The sequence below is a fragment of the Mixophyes fleayi genome, chromosome 11, assembly GCF_038048845.1.
Source record: "Mixophyes fleayi isolate aMixFle1 chromosome 11, aMixFle1.hap1, whole genome shotgun sequence".
Lineage (NCBI taxonomy): Eukaryota > Metazoa > Chordata > Amphibia > Anura > Limnodynastidae > Mixophyes > Mixophyes fleayi.
The window spans coordinates 65558299-65584642 of NC_134412.1; the positions used below are offsets into that span (position 1 = coordinate 65558299).

At 37.8% G+C, this 26344-nt stretch overlaps 1 protein-coding gene across 1 annotated transcript in view; it reads right to left on the bottom strand.

Moving 5' to 3' along the window:
* LOC142106629 (5-hydroxytryptamine receptor 3A-like) overlaps positions 1–26041 on the bottom strand; it is a 42180-nt gene extending 16139 nt beyond the window's left edge. The window contains exons 1-4 of the mRNA XM_075189625.1: positions 25930–26041; positions 16079–16224; positions 6428–6472; positions 3560–3669 (exon numbers count right to left, since the gene is read on the bottom strand). Coding sequence (XP_075045726.1) covers positions 3560–3669; positions 6428–6472; positions 16079–16224; positions 25930–26041 — 413 coding nt within the window. The remainder of the gene's footprint in view (positions 1–3559; positions 3670–6427; positions 6473–16078; positions 16225–25929) is intronic.
* Positions 26042–26344: the final 303 nt, after the last annotated feature.

Sequence of the window (26344 nt, forward strand, 5' to 3'; positions counted from 1 at the left end):
ATTATCATAGAAACTGAGAGTGTTATTTGTTCATGTCTGTGAGGGCATTACATAGGAATCGTTCATACTTACATCAAATAAGGCAATTTGGCAGCTGCCATTGACATTTAAAAATGATATATTGTCATTTAGATTACACATATGCATTACAATTCACTGCTAAAGGTTACAACACATTTTAAATAAAAGTACCTGCAAAATAATCTTTAACTATATATTTTACTGATTATTTATCCTTTAAGAAGGGAACTTATCTTCAGCAAATGTGCTAGGAATTAGAATCCCAAGGATGATATACTTTGCTGGGAATGTAATATTATTATTAATTTTAAAGGATTATTGCACCAAGTGAAAATTCAGTTTATGGTAGAAAATTATAAATTTAACCAAGGGCCTGATTAAGGGTTCAGACTACCCTAGGCTAATACACTGATAGCACCCCCTCACCTTCCACGCTGGGATAATACACGATGGCTGTTTCGAAACGCCACCTAACTTGGCTTTTAAAAAGTGTCAGTGCAATCTTTGTAACTCATGTCATAGTCATTAAAATCAGAACTGTACAGCAGAATGGATGTATGAACGAGAGCTGCTAACAGTTAATGGTGAAGGGTCTGTCACGTCTGCATCTGTCACCATCCTTGTCTTTCCTACCTGTTTATCCTCAAGCGCCCGCCCAAGAATGACTCATTGTCTTTATAGTGATTTGTATTTAGAAAATAGCTGAATGATTTTTAGAGGTTTATTTTGTCAAAATTTATCATAACTTCTGATTGGTGGGAAGGGGTTTAAATATGGCCACCGGACAACACAATCCATTGTCCTTGAAAAAGACTTATAAGCAAGTCGAAACGCGTTGGGTAGAAGGATTGATAATATAAGGGATTCATTGACTACTCCTCCATTTTTCCAGGAACAAAGGGAAATTTATCAGACAGAAAGTAAGACCAACACTACTCCTGGGATGTTAATACCATCTATGAGTGATTGGACAAATGCTTGTTTGATAATACCTCTGGTAGGATTACGTATTCTTTTATGTTTTTATAATTTTATTTGAATTTTGAAATTATTAAACATAACATATAAAAACAATATTACGCTAGGATATTTTACTTTGTTTCTTTAATTTGGTTTTGACCGTAAAAGAATATTCCCCAAAAAAACTGAATTAGTAGGACAAAGAACTCTCATTCAACTTCTGGTAGGAATCCCACCAAAAGGGAGTGTTGGAGTGAATATATGGTGTCATTTTGCATGATAAAAACCATTTCACCTAGCACCTTGGATAAAGTTATGGTGTTTGGGTACTTTTAAAAGAAATTGTTTGGTACGGGCACATCTGTAATCACTTTGAATTCTTGGCATATTATTTTACTAGATTCACAATCAGAAAGCTTCAATATTTGGAAACAGATTGCACTATGTATGTTTTTGTATTTTGCATTACATGCAAAATAATAGTGGACTAGCAATAGATAATTTAAATATCCTAGAACAAAGCCAAGTGTATCTGAAGCCCATGTGAATAATATAAGTATTTTTATTTCTAATTTATAGATATCATCATCATCTATTTATTTATATAGTGCCACTAATTCCATAGCGCTGTACAGAGAACTCATTCATATCAGTCACTGCCCCATTGGAGCTTGCAATCTAAATCCCCTAATATAGACACACAGACTGAGAGAGACTAAGGGCAATTTAATAGCAGCCAGTTAACCTACCAGTATGTTTTTGGAGTGTGGGAGGAAACCGGAGCTCCTGGACGAAACCCACGCAAACACGGGGAGAACATACAAACTCCACACAGATAAAGCCATGGTCGGGAATTGAACTCATGACTCCAATGCTGTGAGGCAGAAGTGCTAACCACTAGGTGAGCTAAACTGTAGCGCTGGATTTTTTCTATATATTTTTTTTTATAATACACCAAGATTAAAATATTGCTACATTTTTCATGTTTTCATTTTACTGTGGAGAACAACTATTCTCTAATATTTTAAAATTAATTTAAATTTATACCTTTCCCTATCAACCTGACGCTTCTCTCAGTGCTTCCACTGGCAGTGTTTTGTTACTTTGCTCCTGCAACCCATTCTTTTTTCAATTAGGAAACATGCTGACCATTGAAAATATGCTACCAACTCTCCCAGGAGACTGGTAGGACTTCCTGTTACTTGGTAGTCTTCTCAGGACTTCCAGGACAGTAGAAAAGTGTGCTGCTAGCTAGACTTCAAAGTCTAAGCTTCAGAAAAGGTAATGGCACACTAAGCAACATACATTAAGCTTATCATTCTTGGAGTATGTCACACAAGGAAACAAACTGCTGCTGCTAGGCAGTATGGCAAGTAATTTAATAATGATAGGTCCTTTGTGTGAAACTAGTTTGACGTAACTGAGCTATAGTTAAATATGTCAGGTATAGGAAATAAAAGGTCCAAAAATATCTTGTTTCTAAAAGCAAGATGTTCTTCACATTATATCAATATACATAAAGTAATATAATATAAATAAATAGATGATGATGATTATTATTATTATTAATTTTTATTTATAGGGCACCACTAGGTGTCCGTAGCGCCGTACAGGGACAAACAAAATTACAATACGAGGTGAGACAGCACAGTACAGTAAACAATAAGCACAGTAACTCAGTGAGCACAAAGCACAGCTAGAGACGGCGGGGGAGAGGGGAAGGTCCACCAATGACGGAGTCCAAGAGGGAAGGCACGGATGACAGGGAGACCCCCAAGGGGAGAGGAGGGAGCGAGAGGGGACGGGGGGAAGAGGGTCCTCAAGGAGGAGGGCTAAGTAGCTGGAGAGCAGAGTTAACAGTGGTGAAGACAGGAGGAGAGAATACCCGCTCAAAGGAGCGTACAATCTAAGGGGTGGGGTAGACAGACAGGGAGAGATGGAGGATGGAGGATAAGGTTAAGGGAAGGGGGAAGAGGCAGAAGACAACCAATGATGACGACAATAAAAAATAAACTACTGTTAAGAAATTGTTTTAAGAGGCGGAATATGGAATGGAAGACATTGGAAAAAAAAGACAATTGGTGGGGGTCATTTAGTGTTGGATCTATGCCAATTTGTTTGCCTAAGATAAGCATTTGTGCAATGCGCTTACGTTGATAAGCTTGTTCGGTGATACACGATGATGATGACTATTAACACCAATATCTAGCAGGTTCTGATTGGATGATTACGTATTGACACATATGACACTTCAATACGTTATTTTATTGCATACAAATACAGCACTGTGACTTTTACTAAAGCTGTCAATCCCCAACTCTATACTATTGTGGGGTATATGTACACACACTTGTACGCCTGAAGTACACCTTGTGCAAAAACATCTTTTTTTTTAGCTATATGCATCTACACACATAAGTACTTTTCTTCGTGTGCTTCTTTTGCTACGGAAATGAAGAAATCATTTCACAGTACATGTGTATGAATATGCACCATTGTTGATGCTAAAACTGCATTACACATAGATGTGTTATTTCTTTATGTAATGTGGAAGAAACATATCTATGCTGTTACCTACAATTCATTGATCAGAATATCCGGGACCCAGATCTTCTCAGTAGGGATGGAAATCTGAGTTACATTTTCATATTCCATGGGATCCCAAGTGAGAAATTCATCCACCCAAAACTATTAAAACACAGAGTGAAATCCTCAAATCAACAGCACACATTGCTCACACAAAAATGAGTAAACAACACACTAAAAGGCAAAATTAATACATTTGTAGAACATAACTATTAATGTACAAAATAGGGAAAATTATTCCTCAGAAAATATGTGGACTGCCTATGATAGTGGCTCATTCTGAGTTGGGCATACGACTGTTTGTGTAGTGTACAATATGCAAATTTGTACTACACATGCTCATAAAAAAAGCATTTGCCTATGTCCGTATACAAATCTGACACTTGTGCTTCCTTGCACTAGCAGTACACTTAGGGGTACTTGAGAGCTAGTGCAAATATACGCTAATGATGACGATAGTCTTCATCATTAGCTAGTCACTTCAGACTGACCAATGTGATGATATGTGCATTCTTTATTGCTCAGGCCTATGTTATATGATTTTGTGTCTAGTAGCATTTACACACTTCTTGAGCTTATCACCTGGTCGGATGTAAGTTTATCTGGGTGTCAGTACATTTGGCGCATTTGCAACTGTTGCGAAGATGGATAAACCAACGTATAGGCATAAATCACTATTATTACGTGTGTCATTTTTAGTGTTTACTTTTTGGACACGTGTGCGCCCAACTCAGCATGAATCTCATAATGCTTAGGGTACTTGTGATTCACAATATTGATTATTATTTAAGAACCTGTTAAGTATAATATAACAATAAACAGATTATAAAACATACAGTATAGTTTCCTCTTTGCTTTGTTTTTTTTCTGGATTTTTTATATAACTGGGGAAGGGGATAACAATGGTCGAAAGTCGTCCCAAAGTGCCGATTGTTGGTTCTTTTGGTTGGTCATACCAATCAACTTCCGATCATGCAGTATGTATGCACTCATGTTCACGACCTCCATAGAGTCTACAAAGTCGTGCTCTTTTCAGTGGATGCTGGCAATTAACATGTACCAGGGACTAAATGTAGAGAGTGCTCTAGATGGAATAATTTGTCCCTTCATTCTGAGATTGAATATTGTGCTGTCATTCTGTAAACAACTAGAGGACCAGATGAAGAGCACAGATCTGAAGCTAAATCATGTCAGTGTGTACGCATGAATCGCCCGAGTGAGCGGACCTTCAGTCTTTAGTAAAATTGTTGCAGATAACATGTTGGTTGGGAAATTTTTCACTTTGTACCTAGCCTAAGCCCTGAAGCCATCCAACCATGTTTCCCTTATCTCCCATTATCTTGCCTGATCCATTGCAGCACAGACTTGTTTGCATACTCTTTAGTGTATCCTACTGTCTCTTTACTATCTCCTTATGAATGTCAAAACTCTAGCTAAAGCTCAACATTCCTGAGTCAATATGGAAAGTAAGGCAAAAAAAGGAGTAAATCTTCTCTGGGACAAAACTTGTTACAATGCATGGGGTGTAAATTAGTTTATTATTTTGCACATAAGTTAAATACTGGCTGCTTTTCATGTAGCACGCTTGGTACCCATATTTTAAATTTACCTCCCACTCCAAACCAACATGGTTTTTATGATTTGCTCTCCTTAATGACTCAGGCCCAACATGTCGAAAACTGCTTTCCTTCCTTCTAGAGTATCTAAACCTGTCTTACATTGAACACCACACTCTCCTCTGTTCCTCGTGTCAACTATCTATCCATATCCATCACCCTTGACTCCACTTTCTCCATCAATTCCAAGTCTTATTTCATCCAGTCTCTCTCTCAAGCCCTTTGCTTCCACCTTTGAGACATCACACAGATAAAACCCTTTGCCACTATTGATGCTGGCAAGACTCTCATCAACTCTATCACTATCTATTGTGCCAACTACTGTAACCTCCTCCTACTAGTCTCACTGTCATCCACCTCTCTCAGATTAAATCCATCCCAACGATGTGATGAGACTGATTTTCCTCTCCTGTCATTCCATTTCTGCCTCCCTGCTCTGCCAGTTTCTTCACTGGCTCGCTATTCCTTACAAAATGCAATTCAAACTGTTCACTCTCACCTACAAGCCCTCTGCCTATACTCTTCCCCTACAATCCCAAAACTCATCTTATTACACACTCTATCCCACCCTCTCCACTTTGTCAATGACTGGAATGAACTCTCTACTGACATCCACATCCCACTCCCAACGCCAACACTTCTTCTGTACCGCTTTTTGCTTTCGGAATACACTTCCATGCCTAATAAGACTCTCTCCACTAGCATCTAAAATTTTAAACATTCCTGTCTCCCTGGCCAGGCTGCCCACATTTACATATGATTATGCCCCCATCTTGTCTCAGCCTTGCCCTTCCCCATTAACTTGTAAGCTCTCACAAGCAGGGAACTTTCTCCTCCTGTTTGCTCCAAACTCACCCATCCTTGTATTATGCCTCTGGCATGTTTTGTATGACACTTATTTGGTTTATTACATTCCTGGTATTTGCCCACTGTATGTCGGTGCATACATTTGTGGTGCAATATAATTGAATGATAATAATAATATAATCAATCATTTAAAGTAACGAAGTCAATTGAATCCCCCCTTGATGTTTTGCATAAGGTTTGCAGCACAACTTTAAAATGTATAAATGCCATGACAGATAAAACAAATAGATGAACACAATGCCTAGATGAATAAAACAGATAAATAAAATGAACAGAAGAATAAAATGATAAAACATATTAAAAACATTTCATTACCAACACATTTAATATATGGTAGTTACAGTTTCTCTTAAGGAAGAACAGTTCAGTTGGTTTACCTGTCTGTACCATATGTACGTTGTGAGCACTTGGTTTTTCTCATCCTAGGTAGAAAATAAATAAAATATCATATTGTAGAAAACTGACATAGTATAGCAACTTGAAAGGTGGAGTACACTTTATGATAAATATAAGTTAAATTGTATATTAGAGAATGATTTGTATAATATATTATGCAGGAGTAAAATTATCTTTATAGGCAAAAGGATGAACCATAATAGTCATTTACGACATGTAAATACAACACAAAATGAGCATCTCCTCTGTGCTCTTGTGCCTACTGTTGTTCACATACCTGCACTACAAGTGAAAGAATTTGAACTGGATTTCTGCTGAGAAGGGCTTGAGACACCTTTGCCCTACCTTTGCCCTACCTCTGTACCCCCCCTGGCACCCATTCTACGTAAACCCAAGGTGACTCTGAACTTGTTTTTTCAGTCAACAACCCTTTTCACATTTCATTATCCTGAATAATTATATACTATTTTGTTGCTGCAGTTTTTCAGGGTAAATGTACTTTTTTTTTTTACCTAAGGCTTGCCCAGATCGACTTCTGTGTGCAATATCATGTGCTGTATAAATATTCCACCTTGATACAACCAAGCCTGCATATAGCTTACAGATTCAGAGTCAGGCACATCAGAAATGGACAAAATGTGCTCTTGCATTTTAATGCGCTTTGTGTGCTCATGATAAATTATCACTTTTTTTGTCAATACAGAAATAATTGCATTATTATCCACTTATTTTGTCGTAGAGAGTGCTCGTCATTAAATCAGGAGCAGTACTGTTAAATCATGGAGATTTTGGTATTGGGAAAATTCAGTATGCCTTTACTGAAACCACATAGCTTGATAATTAAAGGCATCACCATTCAGTGACTTCAGCAATATTAAAGTCAGCATAAGACATATTGTATAATCTTTCTGAAATACTACAAACTTATCACCTCGGCGCAAAACAGATCGTAATACCCAAAGGCTGATTGTGTCTCAGAACAGAGCACAGCTATACTATGCTACACAAACTCTCCCCTCCACTGTTAAATCATGTTCCTCCACTTATCTCTAGCCAAATAATTTGACCTTTCCCACCTCAGTTAATGACATCACTCAGTTAATAGCACCATTTGTTTTGTTTTCCATCATATACAGTCTCTTGCGCTATTCAACCAATCACAGAAAATATATCTGTATTTGGCTGAGCGGTGCAAGGGACTAATCCTGATTGGCTGCCTGGTTATAATATAGCCTGGTTCACTTTGTTTTAATCCCTGATTGGGAGTATTTGGCCAGTCCCTTGTGGGGTTTTTTTCACTTTATGGATTACAAAATTCCCCTTGGATTAAGTCAGACCAAAAAAGAGAAGATGTTAGGTAAATGTTAATTATGGAGGCATAAATTATTTATAAATTATGGTGCCAAGATTTACTTATTAATTACAGGGGACAAATTGATTATTGAATTACAGGGAATTTATTGATCTATTCAGTACAGGGAAAATACGGATTTATTCATTATGGAGGCACAGATTTCTTTATGAATTACAGGGGCACATATTTCTTTATGCATTAAAGGGGCACAAATTTCTTTATATATTACAGGGGTACGGATTTCTTTATGCATTACAGGAGCACAGATTTCTTTATTCATTACAGGAGCACAGATTTATTTATGCATTAAATTTCTTTATTCGTAAAGAGGGCCATGTCTATATACTTATTACGGGAGCATATTATTGTATTCATTATGGAGGAAATTTATAGTGCAAACTACTGTGGCACACTATTGGCGCACTTGTGCCTCTTTGCATGCTGACGCTTGTAGAGTCACAATAGTTTGCACTATATTTGGAAATTTTTACCTGCATCCTCAATGGCCAGGGGCACCTTGAGTAGACCACCTAGTCCTTTTTTCAGCCAACCTCCTAGAAGTCCGAGCCCAATATTGTGAAGGCTGGGCTGCTAGAGAATGTAAGGGAGGGTTCACATTTTATTTTCTTTCTTTAATTAATTATTTTTACCCTTTCTGACAGATGTAATTGCTGAAATGTTAGGCAATTTGAGTTATTGCAAACCACTGCTTAATAAATGGGATGCTTGGTGTGCCAGCAAGATTTCCAAACTACAAATGCATTTGATTGTTGCGATTTGATGTGCGGTTTTGCCTTTAGTAAATTGCACAGTTATTCAAACTACACATCAAGGCCCTGATTCATTAGGGAAAGTAAGGCAAAAAGATGAGTAACTTTACACCTTGGCAAAACCATGTTGCATTGGAGGGGGAGGTAAATTTAAAATGTAATGGTAGATTTATAGTTGGGGTAGGGAATGTCCTAGATCAACTTTAAATTTCAGTGTAAGCATTATGCTATCAAGTATTACATGAAATAACAGTCAGTATTTAACTTATGTGCAAAATAATAAACTAATTTGCAACCCTTGTATTATAACATGTCCAGGAGAAATATACTCCTTTTTGTGGCCTTACTTTCCTTAATGAATCAGGCCCATAATCTTCAAGTTCTCCTTTGGCTTCGCCAATATGCAGAATCACCATTCTGCACTGTATTTGTCAATTCTACATTATACTGTCTACTACAGTATTTATAGTCTATAAATAGAGCTGGAAAAACAAAAGTGTGGATTGATTCTGTTGTGTGGAGTGCTGGGGACACAATAAGTGATAAGTCTGGGGGAAACGAATTTATAGCAGTTTTCGTCGTGCAGCAAAATGATGATCAGAAATACGTCTAAAACTCAGAAGGCCAAATTCATCAAGAGAATTGAGGGAAATTCCATGTCCAAATGGGAAATGAGGTCATTTTCCGTTGAACACTTTTGCATATTTCCCTTATCTATAGGCATATCAGTGCATATACTTATCCAACCACAGGAGATAAAGGGGTGTGGCTTTTTGGGCATGACCTCACTGTCTTGTGGGAGTGTGCACTGACATTTCCTCCCTGCAAAAGGGCTTCATTTTTCCATCAACACTGAGTTAGTAAAATATCAGGTTTTGTCCTATACAGTTTATACTAGAGATGCTCAGGCTCGGTTTTCCTAAAACCAAACCCCCCGAACATCGCCAATCCGAGTACCGATCCGTGCCGGCTCGGTACTTTACTGCTTCCTGAGATCTGAATCGAGCAAAACGTCATTGTTGTGCCATCGGATCTCGTGGGTTTTGGATTTCATAATTAATTATCATAAATGACTGGAAATTAATGTTATTGAGGTTAATAATAATGTACGCACAAAAAAAGAGCCAAATTATATGATTTTAGCATTTTTTAGAAATTGTTTTTAAAAAAAAAAAAATGCAGATCCAGAACCAAAACCAAAGCCAAAACACGTGAGGGTGGTTTTGCCAAAACCAAAACATGAAGTTAATACAGATCCAAAACCAAAACACGGAGGTCAGTGAACATCCCTAGTTTGTACCTTCCAGTTGCACTTTTATGGAAAAATGTATTTCTTGGCTCACTTCAGCCAATGTGATAACATTCAAAAACATTCAAAAACACAAAGTCACAGCTCCAATGCCCTCTCACTCTCATGATAAAGATAATTTTTTGAGCTCTAAACAAAGAAAAAACAAGCAATATTTTAGGAGAAAAACTGAATAGTTTAAATGAAATAAAGGGGTGAATATAAAGTGTCTTTCCACTACATGCATTTTCGGGAGACAAGCAAATCTGCAAACCTAAGTACGCAATAATTTTTTCGAGGGAGGTCCAAAGACTGAAAAGTGGGTTTGCACCTTGAAATGTGCTTGATGGACAAATAGGTGTATTTGTTTATTGTTTTGTACTTTAGTTATATACTGGCTGTTTTTCATGTAGCACACAAATACTCGACAGCTTTATTTTTACACTGAAATTTAAAGTTGATCTAGGATATGCCCTATCCCAACTATAAATCTACAATAACGTTTTAAAATTTACCTCCCCTCCAATGCAATCAGATTATAGTTATCATTTATTTAGTACATTCTACGAAATAACAGCTATAATCTGATTGGTTGATATAGGCAACATCTCCACTTTTTCAAATCCGCAGTTTAGTAAATATACCCCTCATCTTTATCAAAATATATGCTAGAAAAATCTGGGCCTGATATATTAAGGAGAGCAAAGCAAAAAAAGGAGTAAATTTGCACCTGGGCAAAACCACGTTGCATTGGAAGAGGAGGTAAATTTAACATGTGGGGACAGATTTATAGTTATGTACTGCATGTCCTACATAAACTTTAATTTCAGTGCAAAAATAAAGCTATCAATATTTGTGTGCTACATGAAAAAAACAGACAGTATATTCCTGACGTGCAAAATAATAAACTAATTTGCACCACTTGTATTGTAACATGGTTTGATCAGAAGCAAATATACTCCTTTCTTTTTGATTTGCATGCCTTATTGAATCAGGCCCTTCCATCTCTAGAAATCCAACCCCTGGGAGAGACCCATCTCTTTGTGCAAATGAAATCCGGTTTCATTACTGACACAGATTTGAGGAATATATGCTAAAATTCTATCTGTGAAAATCAGTCAGCTGTTACTATCACTCGTAAATGCAGATAGGGTCCACTTTGTTAAGGGTCAGCAAGCCTATGACACCACTACACATTTCCACAATCTTGTACGATTGTCATGAGTTACAAAAAGGCCTCCTCTGCTCTTGCTTTGAAAAAAAAAAAAACAATTCAACAGAATTGACTGAATTTATAATGAAAGGTTCTGGAGCATTTTCATTTTAAAGGTTAAATATTGATTGACATACTGGCATTATAAATATATATAACACATGCTCTCTCTTTCCTCTTTCCTTGTAAAATAAAAGAAACTGAGCAAGAGTGTCCTTTACCACCCACCTTTGGTCTGATAATGAAACCATTAGTTCAAATCATCGGGGAAACACAAGAGAATGAGGGTTATGAAGCAGATGGATTGGCTTGTTTACTGATGATGTCCTTATTTGGACCATGGATCCTATTTCCTGATTAGCTAATATACCATTCTAGATTCTTCATTTACCAATCCAAAACACAAACGCTGCTAGTGGGTTTCGCTTCCTCCACAAGGTGTGTAAGCTTGCGAGCAGGTCTATCTTACCTCTCAGTCAGTATGTATTACCCAGTATCGTATTATTACTGTTTGTTCCCAATTGTAAAGTGCTACGTAATTTACTGGCGCTATAGAAATAAATGTTGATGATGATGATGATAATGATGAAGGTGTGATCGGAGGAAAAAAGACTGTTATGATTGGATGAACACATGCTTGTATTTAGGCATTTCGTTCCACTGCTTCATAATGCTTTCAGTATAATTATGTTATATTCGTATAAAAATACTTATCATCCCTGAGGAAGTCCACTGGCCATTGCCACCGGGCGAAACGCGTTGGACACTGTCCCTCGACTCAGTTTTATTCAACTTACTAGCATGCTAGCATCTTACATTACCATATACAGACATCCACATCGGAGACCAGCCTGTAGCGTGTATGCGCTCATCCGCAGCGGCACTACCGCTTCCCCTATTTAGCCTCAACTTTATGAGAAAGAGAGAGACTACGTTTGGGGATTAGGAGCACTACATTTGGATCATCACCACCTATATTCTGCTGAGTACCTGTCCATTATTGGAGGCATTTTGATATCTATACATTTAATCTCAACACGGAGATATCCCGCAGCGTGCACACGCTATTTGAGCGGGATAATTTTTTCTTTTAACAAGAAGGAGAGGATTTCCTTTTAGGAACTAGAAGAACTTTCTCCTTCGTTCTTGTTTTAATAATTGGCATTCTGCTGGGTGCTTTTTTGAAATCAACGTTATATCTAACCTCATCAGCACAGACTCTGGGACCGCTACTAAGTGCCTGTCTGCATTATAGACAGCCAGACATCCCTGCTTCATGTGAGTAACGGCTACCAATTTCATTTTTGCTTGCATTTTTCATCATCACCAACATTTTTATTTTACAACTCTGGACATTATATTTCCTTACATTTTCCTTTTGCGGTTCATATCAATTGTCATTTCATATTTTAGTAGCTTGCAAGTGCACTCTAACCATATTTGCAATCACACTGAGTTTGTAGTGTTTTTTACCATTATCATTGTTTTCGGCAGTGTCAATTGATGCATGTTTATTGTTTAACACATCTAAGCTGTCTCGTTCCGGCCGGAGCGTATTGTGGACCTATCCATATTAAATTGATATATCTTTCCTTTACAAGCACCCAGAACCTGACTATTTTTATACGTATCTAACATTGTTGGGAGTTTAGGGGTCCCCCATACACTCTCAGGTTCGCATTTGGCTGCTTCATATATTTGGAGGAAGCGCAGCCTATCCCTCTTTTTCAACCATTTAATTATGTTATATTAATTGCACAAATTAGAAGACGTCTTGATTGTTAGTCACACCTATACATTTCGGGTATGGTTCATCAAGAAACGCAAAACAAACGCATTGTGCATTTTAAAAACAAATGCACATATATGGGGCATACTCATATACAACAAGGAGAGCATCTGAAGATACGTCTGTTGATGAATATAGGTCTAGGTCTGTCTGCTCTAACAGTCAAGACACTAACCATACATCCAATACGTATGTGGAATATCAAGTCACAAAAGAACGCAGAGAAACAAAAAATCTATTCAATTATTGTCACCTGTTAATAATATAGTAAATAATGACAAAATATTAAAAAAATTATAAAACCTTTTTTTTTGTTTTTTCCCCCCATAAAATACTCTGGTGCATGGTTCATTCCTGGGCATGAGCATAATGATTTTATGCGCAATACGACATCTACGTGCCTTAACTAATCAGGCCCTTCATGTTTAATCACCAACAGTGGTGATTAAAATGATGCCCCTAAACCTGTATATGTTTAGGACAGTTACTATCCCCATCCGATTCTTTTATACAAATTTAGTGTACCCTTAGAAAGTATATTTGAGTGTGAAAAAGAAAATCTAACTTAAGCTATTACAGTCTTTAAAATTTGCCCCTTTTTATCTCCTCATCACTTTCACTGGTGAATTGATACTCCTATTACTTGCTCTTTACAAGTTGCTGGGAATATGTCAGTAAGAATAGGTATCCAATTAAATCCTTACTTGCTTTAACAAGACCTGTAAAAACCATGTGGTTACTGGCATAAGAGTATACACCACTGCGCTTAAATCAGACATCTATACTTGCTAAGTCAAAAAGCTCCAAGTATTTCCTTCTGGCGGAAAAAGCTATAAGGGATAAGATTTAGAGACATGATATATAACCATAGCCTTAAGGATATTAATAATTAATTAATTGTTCATTTTAAGATACTTAACAATCAAATATTTGTGAAATGTAAACATATTCACTCAAATTAAATCATATCCACCAACTGGTAATAAGATTTAAAAATAATTGTTATATCCCACCCATCATTATGGCATCTAAACTCATCCATAGTACTAAAGTTAACCACTTTCCACAGTGTAAAACGATTGGTTCAATCAAGTGAAAACATATCAGCAGTCATGGTTACCTGACATATTCTATTGTAGTGAATAGAGGAGAGGTGTGAAAGACAGATTGGTATGTTCTCCAACATACTAAAAAGTATTGAAGACTAATTTAACTTAAAACTGAAGATTCACCTTTTGTGTGGAATGTGCTATAGAAAACCTTACCTGGGGGGCAGCAGGAGATGCAGAACAGAGAGGACCAGCGGTGGGTGTGCTTAAGATTTTTTTTTTTGGGGGGGGGGACGGGGGGGAAGGGCTGCGGGACCTCAGGTAACTGACTTAAGTAGCCTAGCAAAGACAAGGTTTACTTTAAGATATTTTACCCAAAACAGAAGATAATCATTTACCATGCAGCACCTTTTGTCACTTCTTTGGAACATGAACACACAGTTTTGTTTAGATTCCTACAACATATTCAATGGCTACACCTCTTCTCTATTTTAGGCATTGCATAACGACTCACTTACAATAGATTTTTATTGCCTGTCGGTGTAATGCAGGAAAAACCCTGACAGCAGTGAGTGGCACCTGGTAACAACAGATGGTATTACTGCTCAAAGAGGGAAAAAGAGGTAGAGGTCAATGCAGCAGGAGAGTATATTTAGCACCAGATATGGCTCTGAACATTAGTCTTGGCACCAGATATGGCTCTGAGCATGAGTCTTGGCGCCGGGTATGATTACATATGAATCTAGGCACCAGATATGGCTCTGCATATTAGTCTTGGCACCAGATATAACTGCATAGGAGTTTTGGCACCAGATTTGGCTCTGCATATTAGTCTTGGCACCAGATATGACTGCATAGGAGTCTTGGCACCAGATATAACTGCATATGAGTCTTGGCATCAGATATAATGCATATGAGTCTTGGTACCCTAAATAATGCGCAGGAGTCTTGGCACCAGATATTGCTCTACATATTAATCTTGGCACCAGATATAACTCCATAAGAGTCTTGGCACCAGATATGGCTCTGCATATTAATCTTGGCACCAGATATAACTGCATAGGAGTCTTGGCACCAGATATAATGCATATGAGTCTTGGCACCAGATATAATGCTTATGAGTCTTGGTATCAGATATAATGCTCAGGAGTCTTGGCACCAGATATTGCTCTGCATATTTGTCTTGGCACCAGATATAATTGCACAGGAGTCTTGGCTCCAGGGATATCTCTGTTTACTAAGTTTGGCTCCAGACATGGCATGCTATCACTTGTCATTAGTTTGACTTCTTACACTTTAACATCTCATTTTGCTTAATATATATATTTTCCAAGCTGGAACTAATGTATAATACTAAACTGCCATCCCTCAGATAGTAGACTCAAGGTGATTTCATACCATGCTGATGCCTTGTCCAGTGGGATGCTCCCAGACAATCCTGTACAGCACAGTTTGTATCAAAATTCCACAAAGTCACCTGTTACAGATGTCTACGAGGATATCTCATGAAACTTTTCTACTAATTGCTGGAGGGGTTTTAGGACTTAAAATACACTTTTACCCGTAGTTCTCCTTTATAGCCTTCTCATGTGTGATCAATCTGGAAATTAGAGAGCTTACACTTGTGAAACACAGTATTAATGTAATCTTGCAATTTGTGTTTTTCAAATTCCGGATCCCTACTATAGCCTAGCTTTTTAAACTTAACACTCAAGTTACCATAAAAACTACAATATACTTGACTGTGTCCGGTAAGAGTTATAATTGCGGGTTAATACGTATATATTGGATCTCTACCAATCCAGACAATTGGTGCTACAGGGAATATTGTGAAATAAAATGACTGTTAGCAGAGAATAATAGCTTGCTGGGAGATATTAGGCATGTTTATTGTCAAATGCATTTCTTAACACCAATCACGGTATGGAAAGTTTTTTAACATACATATATGAATTTAGCCGTCTATTTAATTTCAATCAACTTGCACGTAAACTATTAAATTTAACCCTGTGCCTAAGTAATTTTTCCTTTAATACAAATATAACACATACAAGTGAAACATACATGTAAAGAACATTTCCAATAATATGCATAGGTCCTATATGATCCCAACTGTGTCTATGGACAGTATAACTAGTTTTATGGATTGAGGTTTCCGTCTCTACTCACCACTCCTAAAATAGCATATACCATGACATCTATAAAGACTGTGGTGGTCTGTCTCCAGTTGTACACCGGTCTCACACCCTTTTTGTATCCCTCCATGAGTTTGTCTGAGAGACGCAGGAGGGCTGGCTTGGAGGAATTATCATGTGCTTCAATAGACATAAATGTTAAAAAAAAAGAAAGTTTACACCTTTAATAGCTTTCTAAATAATGTTCCATTCTACATCATCCCTGTTTAATAAAGTAAAGTAAGTGTTTTTTATTTATAAATCAGTATCCATGTTTGACTATATCAGGTATGAAACTTTACAGCTGTCTATAGCATCAGAAAGACTGCTCAGGTGTTAACAATAACATCATTAAAAACAAAAAGTGCAACGTGTATAAAAGAAATAATGACGTATTGACTCCTATATTGTATTACTGTAAATTAAATCCCTTAAAAATAAAAAGAACACTCAATTAAATTTAAAGACACTTAATTAGCAACAAACTGAATCATACAATCATGTTAACCCTAGATAATGCTAAAGCTAATATGCATTTGAAGAATAGAGTAATTAAACAATGTATGCATCTATAATATATGAATGTGTGACATATATACATACTAAAAACTCAAGCAGACTTACAAAATATACTGATGAAACAGGGAAAGAATGAAAACAGAAGGCAATAGGTATGCAAATGACCTATGAAGAGGTATGTTGACTTACCTGCACTGATCATGAGGAGTGCTGGGACAAGAACACTATGGTGAATCCAGGTTTTTTTTGGCACCATTTTGGCAGCCAGCCTAAGATATTATCCAATGTAATCTGGCAACAATAAATGTAGCTTTTAGTTCTTGGAAATCTCTTGAGTATCAGGAGAACAAATCACGTCTTAGGATCTTCTTTATTCCAGAGACCTCAGACCATCAGGCAGCTCTGCCTTAAGACCTTTCTTTCAGTTGTCGCTAGAAATACTTGACTTAACCCTTGTTTTGGACTTTTCTTTCAGGCCCAATTATAAGTAGTTTGGACTACTAACCTGAAATAGGTTTGTCTTTTCTACCTTACTTTTTAACTAATTGGTTCATTTTCTTGTTCTTTCCTATTTATTCTACTTATATTTTCTGTACCACCTTGTATATATTTATATATGTATGCTTTCTTCTGCCTTCTTTATATTAGCATGAATCTCTATTTTTAATATCTTTTTTTAAATACTCTTTTGTCCTGTACTAGGGCTTCCTAATTGTCTCCACCTAACCTATTCCTCTTGCTTTACACTGTAAGTGAATATTTTTTATACTCGTTTATACTCTGTTCTAAATCTATAAACAATGTATTTCTTACTGATCACTCAAATATCTTTTTTTCCCCTTTTTATCTATTATTAGCAATACTTATCTGACTGTCCGTCCATCTCTTCTTCTGTCCCTTTTTATTTGATGTTCAGTAACTTTCCTGAACATGTTTGTCGGCTGTCCACAGCTGGCAGCTTGTCACTCCTCTGCGTGATGTCACCTTGTAATCTAAGGAGTCAGATTGAACCTATTGCCCCTGCTCCCTCTTGCCCATTAGCACTGTCATGTCCACTTAATGCTAATCAGACAGATGGATGGTTTTGCACAGAACAATTAGTTACCTGAGATCTGTTTAACCCCTCTTCTGCCACATCTACCTTGCAGACATGTCCATATGCATTGCTTGAGTATTGGCCTTGAAACCAATAAGACAGAGGTCAAAAATATGGTTTTGAGACGTCTCCTCCAAAATTCTCCTTTCCCTCACTGTGTGCCTCTTAAGAGTCTTTTATACATACTTTATTATTATACACTTTAAATGAACCTTAAATGTTTTTAAAAATGAATAGTCATATCCAGGGGGTATATTTACTAAACTGCGGGTTTGAAAAAGTGGAGATGTTGCCTATAGCAACCAATCAGACGCTAGCTGTCATTTTGTAGAATGTACTAAACAAATATCTAGAATCTGATTGGTTGCTATAGGCAACATCTCTACTTTTTCAAACCCGCAGTTTAGTAATATACCCACAGGTGTTTAATTAATCATTAGCCTTTTATGGTGTTTATTACTTTGCCCATTTAAACTATGATTTATTATAATTCTTAATATCATATTTTATTCTTAAAGCGTCAACATATTCCAGGAACAATTTATGAATGAAATAGTTCCTATTTACAGAACATTTTAGGATGCATATATGATATCATTGTCAAAGAATATATACAAGAAACATTTCATATGCCACAATTAGTAATATGTTGATTTGCAAATTATTGCTTTTAACTTTTTTGCTACCATCCGGCGGAACTTAAGCGGAACTGTATCTGTTATGTTTTGACCATTTTGGCATCATTTATAGAATATGCTCTGATAGACAGCAAGTTAATTTTTGCAATTAAAGCAAAAAAATTACCAATTGTTTCTTCTTTTTGCACTTGACAGTTTGGAAGGACTCTCCTTTTCCAGGTATATTATAAATGCATAACAGGAATATGTCTATAAATGAAGGTCCTATATCATGACCCATTATTCAATACATGTTAAATCACTGTATTTCTTGTGGGTTAATAATCTTCTGTCCCTTTACACAGAATTACTTCAAAAATACTAATAATAATTAACTTTGTAATCTTTTATATTTATTTATGCTTATGTATTATTTATTATCTTGACTTACATTTTGTCATTACTATTTGCATTACATTTCTATTCTATTCTTTTTTATATTTAAAGTTATAAAGTTGTAACAAACACCTATAATTGAGAGCTGAAACAGTTAAAGGATTAATCCACCTTTGTGGCATTTTCATGGCTTAAAACCTGCAAAACAGACTATAATGGGGTCAGCAGTTTGTATACAGTAACACAAAAAGCTATTTATTCTAATCAACCTGTGATGGGCATGTGGGGAGCAAGCATAATTGGAGGACTGCGTTCAAATGGCTGTCTAAAGATAGAGGGCCTGATTTTGAGTTAGGAGCAAAGCAAAGTAAAGGAGCAAATTTGCACCTGGACAAACCATGTTACAATGCAAGGGGTACAAATTGACTTATTTTTTTGCACAAAATAATGAAAATATAAATACTAGCTGTTTTTTTATGTAGCACACAAATACTTGATAGCTTATTTTTACACTAAATTTAAAGTTGATCTATGACATGCCCTACCCAACTATAAATCTGTCCCTACATTTTAAATTTACCTCCCCCTCTAATGCAACATGGTTTTGCCCAGTTGCAAATTTGCTCCTTTTCTTTGCTTTGCTCCTAACTCAAAATCAGACCCAGAGAGTCTGCAGAACAGGTAAGTGCTAGAAGAAAACCTTTACTAATAAAATTATGAAATTTCTTTCATTTATTTTAGGAAAACAGCTGGACTGAGTGTCTGTCACAAGGCACATTAATTGTGTCATTCACACTTTCCCCATTATGCTACCATCGAAGTTCATTGAGGGCTATTATGGTAAGATTTAACCCATTCACAGCCGTTCAGGTGATGCCAAATTGCACTCTTTATCTGAAAGAAAAATGCTTATCTGTAATTAGCATCTACAGCAGGTATTTTAACTGATAATGCAGCTTGAAGAATATTTTCTTACATACACAGTATCTTGAGAAAAACAATATGGCAGTTACCACTATTTATCTGTTTGTTTTAATAGCTCCACCAATTATGCAGCGCTGTACAGAGAATAATTGCTCTTTACATCAGTCCCTGACCCAATGCAGCTTACAGTCTAAATTCCCTAACACACGCAAACAAAGAGACGTACAAACAAAGGTTAATGTTGTCAGCATTAACCTCCCAGTGTGTGTTCATATTATTTATTATTATTATTATAATTATTTATGATCATCCATCTAGAAACGTGAATATAGAGTATACATATATTTATTTCACACACATTATTATATTTAACGTTTGTTTAAAGAAATATAAATGTTAAGCCTCTAGTTAATATAAAAGCCCTAATCGGCATTATTTGTATTGTATTTACATATAACTTTAGACAATCCTTACAAACGTAATATTTAACAAACTGCTTACACCAATTAGATAGCAGCGTGAGCAAAAATTGCTCAATTTATTATCCAAACTCAATAAGAAACAAACAACTCAGGAAGTGAGTATCTTTCCTCGGCGCTCTTTGGAACTTAATCCAATTAGACAACAATTATCAGCCATAGAACTGCTGACACCAGTCCTATAGATAAGTGTAGGGATAGACAAGATGGTCAGACGAGCCAATCAATTGATGTCTTTTTTTTCCTTATGAGAAAAGAGCATTCTTTTTGATTGGCACTTAGTGCTGTTAGTAGTAGTACCCTATTTAATATAGCAATATAATCAACTCAGCCCAACAGAGTATTCTTGTGGAACTAATGGATGCCATCAATACAAATCCAGTTTGAAAAGTGAAATGTAAACAAAGAACAATACTTATGCTGCACATATGATACACAGACAGTAGTCTGTGTGTAATCCAACATGTAAATTATGTTTGAGTCATTACATGGAACACAACTGGGTACAATACACATATTGGTTTGTTAAGCTTTGTTGATCTCATTTTTCTTTGTTTGCAGTACAACCGACATATGCAATAGGCAAACATGCCCTCACTTTAGGTTTCTTTGCATAAGCCACTTAAAGCTGTTTTATTGTATGAACATAAAGAAAGTATTATTATTATTATCCATTAATGATAGAGTTCCACAAAGGGTCTGCAGCGATTTTGTAATAAAACTTACCTACTCCACGCTCCTGTGTCCTGGCCTGTCGGCCGCGTGGCGGGAGCCGGTCACATGATCCCCAGTGGGGATATTGAAATCCTCCTCTTCCTCCTTTCTAAAATAAGCGCTCTGACTCTAATCCAGTGTCAGAGCAACAAGTTACTGAACCGCTACTTGTCCTTGTTGTACTTCTGCTGTTAACCTACTGTGTACCAGACCCGGCTTGTTTGCAGATTCTTCCTTGGATCATCCCTGTGCAAAGTCTGACATCTGAACTGTGTACCAGACCCGCTTGCTTACTGACTACCCTCTTTGGATTATCCCTCTGCAAGATTGACATCTGAACTGTACACCAGACCCAGCTGCTTACTGACTATCTCCTTTGAATCATCCCTCTGCCAGATTGATATCTGAACTGTGTACCAGAGCCCACTCCCGGTACTGCCTTTTGATATATAGTTCTCCAGTATCACTTCTCATATCTGTCTCTCATGTCTAGGGGCTGAACCAAGGGCCACGACCTGCAGTCTCCCACCAGCTAAACCCATCCCGCCTTGCGGCGGTTCTTGGAGAAGACCAGGAGGCTGTTATACCCCGCGCCTTGCTAGGCCAGAGCCAATCTAGACTAAGGGAATATCTGTGAGCGTAACAGCTGTACAGAGAGCATACAACAAAACAGTACATAGCATTACAGGAGAATACAATAAATATATAGCACTACAAATCATGATACAGCTATAAAAACTGGGTAATAAGATGCAAAGGGTAAATTCAGCGTAAGCTGAAATCTGTGCCCGTTAGCGTGGGTGTGGGTAAAAGTATCAGAGCCACTGATTGAAGTGCAAAGACCAGTGAGGTGTTGAGTATAGGAGCAGAGAGCCCAGGGAGGAGGTGCAAAACATAGCTGGTGTGCAGTGGGCAGAGCTAAAGAAACGAGGAGGACAGGAAGGAAGAGAACCCTACTCGCGAGAGCCTACAATCTAGAGGGGAGGGGCAGGCAAACCTGACACATAGGGCTTAGGCTGGGTACACACTACAGGGTTTTCAGACGATTATCGTGCCACTCAAAAGATAAACGACCATTCAGCCCGATATCACATTAGTGTGAATGCCCCAATAATGAACGATTATCGTTCCAAAGCACATCATATCATTTTATTTGATTTTTAAACCGTACTAAAAAAATCTCATTTAATGATGGAACAATGTTGTTCCAATTCTGCGGTGTGTATGCACTCACAACCAGCAGTGTCCACAGATATCTATGGAGTGTGCAGAGTCACAATCTTTTCAGCCGATGGTTATCACAGATGAAGAGCACAGATCTGAAGATAAATTTTGTAAAACTTCTATATTGTATACACATGAATCGGCAAGCTGATCAGAACTTTTTTTGCTTTCATTGGTAAAATCGTTAAAGATGTCGCATTGGTAGAAATTTTCTGTACTATGTACTCAGCCATAGTCAGTGCAAAGGGATCTGTAAATCCGATGGATGAAGTTGAAACAAGAGTGGGTGAGATGAAGAGGGGAGGATGGAAATGAGGTACAAAATAATTTAGGAGGGCCCCAGCCCCCTTCTATAGGTACTACCTGTAAGAAACTTACCTCTTTGCGTTCCTGTTCCCCCGATCTCAGCCGCTTCTCTGTTCTTCCGGCCACGCCGCTGCTGCGGGCATGTGACTCAGGGGCGGTGAATTTGAATTCCTTTCTCCTATATCTAGCGCACTCTGACACACTGCCTGTATCAGAGCAACAAGTTACCACTTGGTGTCTGGCTCTCCCTGTGTATCCTGTGCTGCTTCTAGTGTTCTACCTGTGTATGACCTTTGGCTTGTTAGACCTCTGCTTCTGGATCTGCTGCAGCCTGTGTACCTGTGTATCCAACCCGGCTGTGCTCCTTGACTACATGCTGTCTGTGCCCCTGTGTATCCATCATGGCTATCCTTATTGACTACATGCTGCCTGTGCTCCTGTTTATCCGAACCGGTCATCCTTTCTCACCTCTCCGCTGTCTGAGTACCAGTGTATCCGACCTGGCTACTCTCCTGAGTGTGGTGTATCCTCAGTGTATCCAACCCAGAGTTCCACTGTATGTGGCTTGGATTCTTCTGAGTCTGCTGTGCTACTTCAGCTAACCAATCCTGCTTCACTGTGCTGTACTACACTACCTCTACAGAGTCTACTCTCCTTTATCCTGCCGGAGCTCTTACCTACCATCTATCACCTATCACGTCATATATAAATTAAGGGCCGCAACCTGTGAACCTCCGCAGCAAATTCCATCCCACCTTGCGGCAGTTCTTGGTGAAAGCTGGGGGGTTCGATAGACTCTGCGCCTTGGGAAGGTCTGCGTTAACACTGACTGATAGGAATCTCCTGTGAGACGTGACACTATCCTCCCCATAACATTGTGCACTTTGTTTCTTGTCCATGCAATAAAACAGCTCTAAGAGGCTTTTGAAAAGAAGTCTGAAGAGAATGCTGGTTTTCCTTTGGTTTGTTTGTTGCCGAGGTGTATTGTACATTATTTCTAAGTGCTTGTCCAGATGCAAGGTTTCTCATAGAATAAACTTTAGAAAAAATAGTGCAAGTTAGGGATCTATTGAAGCCTGTACTGTGTTGCATGTGCTGTACACACATGCACACACACAGCAATAATATGTATGGTACAGACATAAAGGTGAGAGAAAATAAACATCCTTTAAGAGAATATATACATCCTAACCTAACACTTTTCTACCTACAATTTGACAACGTTTAATACCAATTTGAACACAACACAAGGAAAACCTTGACTGGTTGAGCCAACAAATATCTGCAGGAATTTACTTGCATACTCCAGGCTGGGTTCCTTGAAGCATCAAGGATCTGTAGGTTGGGACATGAGTCAGTTTCTCCCAAGCATCAGAAGTCTTAGTCATGGGAACCCAGTGGAGAAGTATCGGTTTATTCATTTATTTTAAATGAATTCATCTTTAAGGGTAGTGTGCTTCCCATGTTTCAAGGATAGGTTACTGGAAACCTGTAAATAATTATCTAAAAAAAATAAAGGAAAATGTAAAAAAATGAAGCCAAATATTGCTCTAGGTGTAGTTGATTATATTCTTTAGTTTAAAGTTTAGCAACCTGAAGATTCTAAATGCACCCCCCCAACCCGCAAAAAAAAGAAAAAAGAAAGAAAGAAGTCCGTCCCTCAGTAGCAACTACCAATGAAGTAATGCTCTAGCTGACTGATATTTATTTTAGTTATCCATAGTTACATAAACCTATTCAATCAACAAATAAAATGTTAGCAGACACAAGTGCCCTATGTAGAAGTCGAGATATATAATATGTATGAAAGGACTATAAAAACAATACATTGAGTTGCGAATCACAGAGAAGAAAAGATGATGTAAGAAGGGGATGACATGGTGGAAGAATTTGACAAGCGTACGCAAGAGCTCACAGAGTAAATGCTGTAGAGACCCTTAATGCAGCATGTCTTATGGCCTTAAATCCATGATCTAACTAGAATTCACTGTGAACCAACGCGTGTACTGTCAGTGTGATCTTCTTTGGGTTTAATGAACCCTATTTGAAGTGCAGGTTATATTGACTTCACCATTAACTGTTATGTAAGTTAGTCTTGCAGCAGAAAATAGTTTTGTACATTTTGTCTTAATAGGCATTTTATATTATCTGACCATGTAAATAAACTGCTTATCATACTGAAGGGCTCAATTGTTCATATGAATTTAACTGTACATTTCAATGTTTCCTTCTCCTGTCATCATAATCTCCATTTCTCGTCCTTAGTGAGACCAAAAACCAAATACTCAGGCATTATTAAAATAGATTTTCTCTGTTTGTGTCTGGTTCATAATGAACCTAGTCTAAAGTATCAAATTCTCTCTCAATTCAATTGTTATAATGGGATTTCATTCTAGTAACTCACTGATCTATAATTGGGTTTCTGGGAAGTAGGTAATATGAACAAATGGTAGAAATCTAAACAAGAAAACAGTACAGTAGATTTTTTAGGATCAATTAAACTAATAACCAAATAAAAATAAGAGGCTTAATTAAAAGGAAAACTAGTATGTATTGCAGATGTGCAGTGAGCCAATGTGAAATACTAGGCTGTGTGGTCCTTAATGTACAGTTCCTGGTGCAACTTATTTCTGTAGTTTATTGTTGCTGAAAATCCCAATTTTGTTGCAGTAGACATTTATTCAGCGCTATGCTGGTGTCATACACTTTAGACAAAACTTGTCACGTAAATGGGAATTACTGATCTAGTAAGTTAAATAAGATAGAAACATTATGAAAATAATAATATATTAAAGAGATCTGTAAATATAAAGATTTGCTTAATTATTTACAACTTCTGGGCTTATTCTGTATACATGGCTGGATTTAGCATAAGGCATAGTAAATCTTTACATTACATTCCGCCAAAACATTTTCTTTCATCAGCAAAGGACAAAATACTGAATAAAGAGTAAAATCAACTATTGTAAGTAAAGTTATCATGTGTCTGTTTGTGTTTGTAACCACTGTCCCAGTGTCACAGTGTCCTTATGCTCCACTAGCAAAAAGGGCCTTATGCCCTGCTTTACAATAGAGCCTAGGGTATCTACAATGCAGAGGTCTAGTGCCTGATACACCTCAAGCACCTAATGCCCACCTCTTAAACTCTGGGGTCTAATGCCCACCTAATAAACTCTGGGGTCTAATGCCCACCTAATAAACTCAGGGGGCTAGAGCCCTATTAGACTCAGGACCTTGTGCCCTTTTAAAGTACCTATTCCCTTATGGGGGTAGGGCCTTATGCCCACTACTTGCCATGTGCCCACATTGCACCAGGGACTTATGCTATCCAGTGAAGAAGTAAACAGGGTATAATGCGGGCGTGGACCCGGGAGACAAGGTGCCCACAAGGACCCTACCTGGTCCCGGCACCTTCGGAGTCTTCTCCAATGGTTTCCCAAACTGCCGCTGTCCTCAATACTGAGCCGCAGGTTTCTTCTGGTCCCAGAGCTGAAGAAAATGCTTGATCCCAGCATTTTTTCTTTGGGCAGAGTAGCTATTTGCCCTGACAAGGACTCTCTGCCTCCACTACCTGCTTCTGTTTCTCCGACGGCTTCTTTCTTCTTTTCTAGAACATAACATCTTTCTTTGTCTCTGATGGTCTTCTTCTCTCTCTCCGGCGCTGACTGTCCCCTGATGTCCATCCTACTTGGTCTCCGCCGATGACATCACGCATCATTGTTGCAGAGCCGTGTGGTAACGATGCGAGCCCTGATTTTCTTGCCGCACAATCAAAACGGCCAGGAGGTGATCCCTGATTGGGTCACCGACCCGGCCAATGGAGAACCTGCTGTAGCGACCTGAAGAAGCTCACTGGGCACCAAACTGCCAGGTGAGCCACGCACAAGTGCATGTAGCCCTTCTAGAACGCAAATAACCATCTGGGATATCAATGAGCAGGCATATAAACAGGCCTGTAGCTGGCAGAGCAAGGAAAGCCACGTATC